At 33.7% G+C, this 9241-nt stretch overlaps 1 protein-coding gene across 2 annotated transcripts; it reads left to right on the plus strand.

Moving 5' to 3' along the window:
- The first annotated feature begins 4914 nt into the window (after nt 1–4914).
- Nucleotides 4915–8948, plus strand: LOC145008638 (importin subunit alpha-2-like). Of its 2 annotated transcripts, none has more exons than XM_078967226.1 (11): nt 4915–5371; nt 5757–5853; nt 5926–6017; nt 6096–6227; nt 6313–6498; nt 6599–6762; nt 6849–6927; nt 7040–7168; nt 7262–7389; nt 7535–7927; nt 8687–8948. In XM_078967226.1, the coding sequence occupies exons 1-10, from the start codon at nt 5159–5161 to the stop codon at nt 7920–7922; spliced, it is 1608 nt and encodes a 535-aa protein (XP_078823352.1). In that variant the 5' UTR covers nt 4915–5158; the 3' UTR covers nt 7923–7927; nt 8687–8948. The 2 variants fall into 2 exon arrangements, with proteins under 2 accessions (XP_078823352.1, XP_078823351.1); XM_078967225.1 differs by having other exon boundaries at nt 4918–5371; nt 7535–7923.
- Nucleotides 8949–9241: the final 293 nt, after the last annotated feature.

Consider the following 9241-nt stretch of genomic DNA (forward strand, 5'->3'; position numbering starts at 1 on the left):
TCAACATTTTTCTACACTTCAGTTGGATACATGGTTGCAAGAAGAACAACATTGATTAAGTGATCTTTGAAGAAGGACAAATCCATTTCAACGAATCCCTTTTGGTCCTCTTACCACTGATCATAAAATGGACCCCTTTAAGAACTCTCCCTCTTTTGGTATTATAAAAACGACAGTAGATAAGGTTACACAGGAAGGTTGGGAAGATGATGAAGTTGTTTTAAAAGCTTATATCATAGGTGGCATAATGCCTGCAATAAATGCTTGAAAAAAAGAGGCATAGAAGGTATGATTGCATTGGTTGGAGTTTGTGGGTAAAGAGTCATGAGATGGCTTTGGATGGGTCTGAGGTGGTGACAATCTTTAAATTGCATAGTTAAAATTTGAAATCGTACAACAAATAAGTTAAAACATGAGAACTAATATGATAATTACAATACTCGTGTGTGTTTTTTCGGAGGTCTACAATTTTAAAGCAAGAACTCTAGCTTTGATGGAGGCATGACAACCTATGTTTATGTCCTTCTTACCTTATTGCGATGAGGTTTCGGGATATGTTGTATAATAAACTTGTTTTATTTCATATACTCCTTTTCTCTTTCTCTCTTGTATGAAACTTACTTCCTTACATTAAATGTCTTTTATGAAAACAATTTCTTTATCCTTAGATGTATAAGAGTGTTTACATCTAACCTCCTTTTATCCCATGACCATATAAGATTTGAGTATATTTGTTAAACAAGATACACCAATTCTATTACATAACATCCCAAAGTTTAGAAGCACAAATATTATGACCGAGTACTTAGGGGGTGTTTGGATTACCTTATTGCGATGAGAATAAGCAATAAGTAATAAGCATTTTTAAGTGTTTGGAAAACAAGACAAATCATATGAGTAAAATGACCACAAAGGGCTTCCTCTTATATGTTAACATATTTTTCTTATTCAAACAAAAGATTTTTCTTTTTTAAATAATAATAATAATTTTCTTATTCATAATAACTAAAAAAACATTTACCACATTATTTTTACACCTATTTTTAAATTGATTGGATACACCTATCCACAAATTTCATTCCAAATCCATATTATCCAACATATTATCCAAAATAGTTTCATGTTACTACATTAAACCATAAAATGAAAATACTAAATCGTTTCAAAACAAACCATATGTCGTTACGTGCACAAGTGTTTGACCTTGAGAATATATGTCCCATAATCATATCACGTACTGCACTTATATATATATATATATATATATATATATATATATATATATATATATATCGTCACTTCTATGTTGTGTACTTGATACTTCGTCATGTAGCTCAATACCATCATCGGGTCCTTCATCATTACGTGGAATATAAGATTCTTCTTGCACTATTTGAAATGTTGCATCACCACTACCGCTCATTCTAATGTAATTGTGAATTGTCATTGAAGCTAGCACAATTTTAACTTGGGTCTCAAAGTTGAAATTTACATGCATATCTCTTAGTAACACCCAGCCTTCCAGACTCCAAAAGTTCATTCAATTACATTGCAAAGTGACGAATGATAATAGTTAAATTTTTCTTTGAAGCCTTTTGGTTCCTGCGAGGCACGAGTCTGTCCACGTCGAAAATCAGGAATATGATAACGGATGTTTGAACCTTTGTAGGGAGCCAGATAACCTTTTGTATTAGGATATCCGGCGTCTACAATGTAAAACTTACCTATAGAGGTAAAAAAATGATTGTTATTCATTTATATGGTTTGAAATATAAAAATTCTATTAATAAGTAATGATACTAACCATCGGCTGGAAGTGGAAACTTAACTTCACGTATCCTTTGCGCTTCATTGAAAATTCTCGTGTCATGTGCAGTCCCCTCCCATCCAACCCACGCAAAGGTAAAACACATGTTGAAATCACATGCTGCCATAATATTTTAAGTAACACAATTCTTTCGTCCAATGTATTTGATTTGATCACGTTGCGAAATAGATGCCTACACGTGTGTTCCATCGATGGCACCAATACAATCCTACAAATTCAAAAAATATAATAAGTTACCAATTATTTTTACAATTGCACAAATTCACCAAATAACATAACTTTGCAACAAATAAGTACCTTGAAGTATGGATAATACCGAGGGTTATTTAAAATATGTTCTGGTATAGTTTCGTTGTAGTTAGCATTTGGTTTGATGATGTCCTTACTTAGGTTAACCACAACATCTAAGACTTTATGAAAATGTCTATGGATTGTTTCCCCAGAATGATTAAAGAACTCTTGAACTAACCGATTTCCACATCTATGTGCTAAGTACAACAATAAAATACCAAGAGACTCTTCAATAAATACACAACGTGATTTCTTTAACCCATAATGTGTAACAAAATCCCTACATAACATGTTGAAAATCGGGACTTGTAATCTAAAAAGTTCATAACATCGGCTCTCATGATCGTTAAGTATTTCATTAATAAGCATGCTTCCTATGTGTGAAGATGAACGGCGGCGTCTACATACATATTTCAATTTAGGAGTCAATAGTAACCCTTTGATAACAAGCCCACATAAAAGAAGTGTTTAAATCTCTTCATTTTCTTCGATTTCATCACATAAGTCATCATTGTCATATGAGTTGTCACTTTCACAGTCACTGGCCATGAATTTAACCTGTTACTAATCGAAAAGGAAACTAGGGTAAGATTGAAATTTACCACATACTAGATAAAATAATGGCAACATCATGGAAAAGAAAACAAGAGCAAAATCATGGGGAAAGGGCAAAATTGACCACAAAACAAACATGAAACGACATTGCATAAAACAAACACAAAACAACCGTTTAAATGTAACATAATAGATGAAAGGATAGATCTAACACATGACAACCGTTTAAAGTCCTCCTAATACATAAAATCATTGAAAAGGAAACAAAAACAAAATCATGGGACAAGGGCAAAATTGACCAAAAAAGTAGAGCATGTCTAACACATGACATAAAAGGATAGGGCTAACACATGACGTAAAAGGATAGGGCTAACACATGACATAAAAATAGAGTATGTCTTCAACTACTTCACTTTCTCTATAAGCCTCTTGAGAAACTCCATCTTTGTTTCATTAACCATAAAATTCTTACGAGTTGGCTTCTTTAAAAAGACCTCTAACGCTTCTAAATATCTTATTGAGCCTTCTTCAAAACCCGGGAAAGTAGAGATAATTTCCATGCAATCTTCTGTTGTGAGTGATTGTGTGGTTTGTCTTGAGGGTTGAGTGCTCCTTGTTAACAAAACATCAAAAACAATGTCTAATTTTCTCTTCATATGACAAATTTGCCATACTTTTTCCTTCATTTTTCCCTTCAAATTTTATTTTGTTGTCACGTCTGGGAGTTAACTTCTTTCCCCTCCTTTTCATACTAGAACTACCATATGTGAGAAAAGGATGAACATCTTCAAATAAGCGGACTTCGTCAGTATCCACTTTGCCATCCGTAATATCCACAAAATGTACATCATCCGAAGTGTTACCGTTGCCAGATTAGCAAGGTACCTTAGCCTTGTCTCCAACAGCTACGTTATCCCGAAATAAAGCCTCGTAATATGTCTGATATACATCCAAGTTCTTATCCTTAAACTTAGCATACTCTTTATCTTCCTATATGTACAAAATGAGAATGCCACGAAAAACACAATACAAATAATATATTGTTAGATAAAAAAATTTAATTATTACCTTTATTTTCTAATCTCACCATTCCTTTGATGCTGAGATTATAATTCTTATGGGATAAGTTGAAATTCCTGTTTCTAGTCTTGTTAAACGGTCATAATATTTGAACTCTTGCTGCATAATGTCCCATTTGTTTTTCATTTGATTTCTGTCCAATTCTTTACCCGTTCATTCCAATGAAATATATTTGTAACTTTCACTTTGGGTGTATCAATATCCACATCATGAACATTAACAGTGTCCATTACCTATATTACATCATCATAAGGAATGAAGAAAATTCTTAAATTTCAACCTAATATTTAATCAAAACAGCAGAGGAATTTATAAACACAAACAAGAACCAGTACCATCAATAGGACCAAATAACCACAAGAATAATGAAGAGAAAATAGAAGCATGACACGGGAAGTTTATGATCAAACATCACAGGGCAACTTACCATCACAATGCTAGTATGAGAAAAAAAAAACATCATACCTAGAAGCATCAATAACAACTAATAACAAGAACAATCAAGAATGAAGAAAAAAGGAACAATTCATGGCTTCATCGTTTGTTTATGCATGATCGAACAAAAGAAGAAGAAGAAGAAACACAAACAGATTGCGTTACCAGACGAGAAAAAGAAGAAGAAGGAAGAAGCAACAAATGTACCTGATCGTTGATGGCTGATGGCTTGAAGATCGTCGATGGCAGCAGATGTGAAGAAGGAATAACGATCGACAACAATTGATCGACCAAAAGGGTTATGGGTTTATGTAACGTTGTTTTGAAGGGTAAGTAGATAATTTTCGAAATCATTAAAATTAAGCAATAAACAATAAGCATTCCTCCCATTGTTTATTAAAATCAACTCATTTAGCTTATTCCTACCACAATAAGTTGATTTTTTAAGCTTCCTATCCAAACACTTCAACTCAACTTATTGTGGTAAGAATAAACAATAAGCAATAACCAACAATTTTTTTCCCTATCCAAACACCCCATTAGTAATTAACGGGTCTTAAAAATAAAAAAATAATAAACATATCAATTTCATTCCGATCCAAAAGTTTGGAACAATGCTCAATCCTAGTACACAACCCTAGGAATGTGTATAACAAGCAAACAAACCCTATGAGAGATGGAGATTGGAGACACAAACTCTACCAAATGTTCTATTAGCCGATTGTCTTTAAAGCAAGTCTTAGGTTATGTCCCAAACAATGTGGTGATTCAAATTTTGAAAAAGCACCACTTCATAAAAGTTTTCTTTTCGGCCCGCCGTTCTCTCTCCTTCTCTCTCTCCGGACGGAAAAGACCAAACCCTCACTCGCTCTTTATATACCAGTGTCCGCTCTACAGTACATACGAAGGATCTAAATCGTTTCTGAAACTCAGGTCTAGGGTTTTCTCTTCTTGCTACTAGTTGTAACCATGTCGCTGAGACCTAGTGCCAGAACGGAGGTTCGCCGGAACCGATACAAGGTTGCGGTTGATGCCGAGGAAGGCCGCCGGAGGAGAGAAGACAATATGGTTGAGATCCGTAAGAATCGGAGAGAAGAAAGCTTGCAGAAGAAGAGACGCGAAGCACTCACTGGTAGCCAGTTCGCCATGCCCGTTCAGTCCGCTTCCGCCGCCGAAAAGAAGGTAGATAAAACTTCTAATATCGTCGCATCGAATGCAATTTTGCCGGCTTTATGTAGTAAATTTTCGTTACTCTATTATTGTGTTTTGTCTGGGTTTTTAGGGTTTTCAGTTCGTTTCGTTTTTAGAAATTGTAACTCGATCATCGTTGCTTTGTATGAAGTTCAGATTATGTAATCTGGATATAGTCCATGTCAATTAAACATGGCTGCGTCGCCTGATTTCAGTCCTATTAATTTAGGATTTTTAGTAGCACCGTTACATCCTCGGTGTCTAATATGTTCTAGCTCCAGATAGTTTGTGGTCGAAATCGCAATTCGTTTCTGTGGGATGTCGACTAAACCGACTGTGATTCTGTTATATTTAACTGTGATTGTTCTGATTTCAGTTGGAAAATCTTCCTGCCATGGTTGCCGGAGTTTTCTCTGACGATAACAATATGCAGCTTGAGGCCACTACTCAATTTCGTAAACTTTTATCAATAGGTAATACCATCGTTACTATTTTTATCTCAATCACTGTTTTTACACAGCTAAATCCATTACATTTTTAACCAGAACGCAGCCCTCCAATTGAAGAAGTTATTCAATCTGGTGTTGTTCCTCGCTTTGTTGAGTTTCTTGTAAGGGAGGATTTCCCACAACTTCAGGTGAATTTCAACACAACATAATATAAAATACACACAATATTTTCATATGTTTTGTATAATAATATATATTCCCTGTAGTTTGAGGCTGCTTGGGCTTTGACTAATATTGCTTCCGGGACATCTGAACACACAAAAGTGGTGATTGATCATGGAGCTGTTCCAATATTTGTGAAGCTTCTTGCATCTCCAAGTGATGATGTTAGAGAACAGGTATCTTTTAGAGGTTTTTGTATTTCATAAACCCAATTCACAAATTCATTATCATGACATGAATTTCACTTTATGTACATGATAGGCTGTATGGGCTTTAGGGAATGTTGCTGGTGATTCCCCTAAATGTCGTGACCTTGTACTTGCACAAGGTGCTTTGATTCCTCTACTATCCCAATTAAATGAGCATGCTAAGTTATCCATGTTGCGAAATGCCACATGGACACTTTCAAATTTTTGCAGAGGCAAACCCCAGCCTTCTTTCAGTCAGGTTTGTTTCTGAAAAGACTAAACTACCCACATACTTCTTTTGGCTCTATCTTTTCAACATCTGTACTGATAAATTCTGATTTTGTCTTGTCTTTTCACAGACAAAACCTGCACTTCCAGCTTTACAGCAACTTATTCATTCAAACGATGAAGAAGTTTTGACAGATGCTTGTTGGGCTCTTTCATATCTTTCAGATGGCACAAATGATAAAATCCAAGCTGTTATTGAAGCAAATGTATGTCCAAGATTGGTTGAGCTACTGAAGTGAGTCTTTTATTCTTCTTTTTTTGATAAAGTTAGGATCTTTAAACTTTTTTTTTAAAATTTCTAACCTTTTTCTTTATTTTTAGTCACCCTTCTCCATCTGTCCTTATCCCTGCTCTTCGTACTGTTGGTAACATTGTTACAGGAGATGATATGCAAACTCAGGTAGCATTTCTTTTGGATTATTTCTTAAAGATAATTGTTGCATTTGTTTTCAGATTATAGAAAACAGACATAACATTCGTTTCTGACTTTCATTCGTGTGTTGTACTTGTAGTATATAATCAATCATCAAGCTTTGCCTTCTCTTCTCAACTTGTTGACCAACAACCACAAAAAAAGTATCAAGAAAGAAGCTTGTTGGACTATTTCAAACATCACTGCTGGCAACAAGGAGCAGATTCAGGTCATAATTTGAAATTTTTTTATCAAGATTTAACTTTAACCATCAAACATTATTTTCTTGACTGATATATCATCTACTTTGTGATTTTTACAGACAGTGATTGAAGCAAATATCATTGGCCCTCTTATTCATCTGCTTCAAAATGCAGAATTTGACATCAAGAAGGAAGCTGCATGGGCCATTTCAAATGCTACTTCTGGTGGAAGCCATGACCAAATCAAGTGAGATTCATAAACCTAAAATATTCGCTTCAATTTCCCAATATTTGTGAGCAAATTTCAGGAAATTGCAATACATTCTAGTCACTTTTTACCCCTTAGCAGCAATATATTTACATTTGTGTGATTTACGGATGATAAAATGCAGGTATTTGGTAAGTGAGGGATGTATTAAACCATTGTGTGATTTACTGATATGCCCTGATCCAAGAATAGTGACAGTTTGTTTAGAGGGGCTTGAGAATATATTGAAGGTTGGTGAAGCAGAAAAGAATTTGGGAAGATCGGGAGATGTGAATCTTTATGCACAGATGATTGATGATGCGGAAGGGTTGGAGAAGATTGAGAATTTACAGAGTCATGATAACAATGAGATTTATGAGAAAGCAGTGAAGCTTCTTGAGACGTATTGGTTGGAGGAAGAGGATGATGCTATGCCACCTGGCGATGCAGCTGCTCCTTCTGCTGCTGCTGGTGGTTTCCATTTTGGAGGTGGTGATGTTTCCGTTCCTTCTGGTGGATTCAACTTTAATTGAGGTAGGTAATGTTTTTGAATACCCTTGGAATGGAATTGCTCATTCTGTTGGAATTGAAAACAAAATCATGTCCAGTTTGAATTTCATTCCATGAGGGAGGGGTGTTTTTTTGGAAAGAAATGATTATAATTATAGATTAGTTTTTTTTATTATTTTATATTATCTATTTATATTCTATAAAAATGTTTTTTTTCCAAAGTTTTTGTAAGTTTCTATTGAATTACTCTTTTTATTTTTGAAATGAGAAAAAGCATTATTTAATTATAATACCATGTTAAGATTTTATGGGATATAATTTTTTTATAAACATTTTAGAAGTTTATTTTGGGTTTTTGAATTAACATATATAGTATATATAATAAAATGGTTATGAAAAAGTTTTTTTCCCTGATGGAGCGGAATTGACCTTTTTATGGAATGGAATCTTGTATTTGCAACATAACCCATTTTTTTATTTATATAATATATTTAGTATTTTCAACTTTTTCCCAATGTGATAAAAAAATGCACAGGGTAGAATCGATCATACATTGTATAAAAAACTAATATGAAAATATATTTTGTTTTTACAGAGTTATTATAAAAAAGATGTATCATCAAATTATTAAATAAATATGGGTTAAACCACAAATTTTCATTCCATTCCACACAATGAAATAAAAAAACAATGCCTTTTAACTAAATCCAAGCAATCAAATTCTTTTGGGGAGTAATAATCAATGGAATTCACCATTCCATTCCTTGTTTGAATTCCATGTTTTCAGGTCTGTTTTGAAGATGGTGGTGGCTACAAGTCTGTTTTGGTTATTAAAATCGGGATTTATAGATTTATTATTCCTTGTATTTCTTGTTGGGAATTTCCAATTCCTTATAATATGATTTTGTTTGGTTCTTGATGTATGATGTTCATGTTCATGTTCTACAAAAAAACTGGTTACTATTACATTTACTAGTCGAGATTCTGACTCTTGTTATCAAGAGACAAACTTTTACACATATTTTTCTATTTATCTCTTTTTTTATTCACTATTTTGTTATAAAATATGTTGAAGCGTTTAAGCACACTCAGCAAATTGTTTTAACTGATGATGGAGATTAAAAATCTGCAAAAAATAGTCATTTTACTATTATAAGTTACAACGATCCAAAACAAGTTTTCATTTATATCATTTGTAAATTGTAACTATTACAAACAAGACTTGTGCCATTTGTTTTTTGGAAAAAACATCTTTAGATATTTTATTGTTGCACGGTGCAGCACACGACAAACATTTTTCATCTTGTGGCTGTTTGTTTTTCAAAAATCTTTGGATTAAAAA

Source organism: Lactuca saligna, chromosome 8, assembly GCF_052625555.1.
Source record: "Lactuca saligna cultivar CGN05327 chromosome 8, ASM5262555v1, whole genome shotgun sequence".
NCBI classification, from domain to species: domain Eukaryota; kingdom Viridiplantae; phylum Streptophyta; class Magnoliopsida; order Asterales; family Asteraceae; genus Lactuca; species Lactuca saligna.

Coding starts and splice junctions, on each gene's coding strand:
- LOC145008638 (XM_078967226.1), top strand. CDS start 5,159: ATGTCGCTGAGACCTAGTGCCAGAACGGAGGTTCGCCGGAACCGATAC. Junction 5,372..5,756: donor CTTCCGCCGCCGAAAAGAAG/GTAGATAAAACT, acceptor TTCTGATTTCAG/TTGGAAAATCTTCCTGCCAT. Junction 6,928..7,039: donor GAGATGATATGCAAACTCAG/GTAGCATTTCTT, acceptor TTGTACTTGTAG/TATATAATCAATCATCAAGC.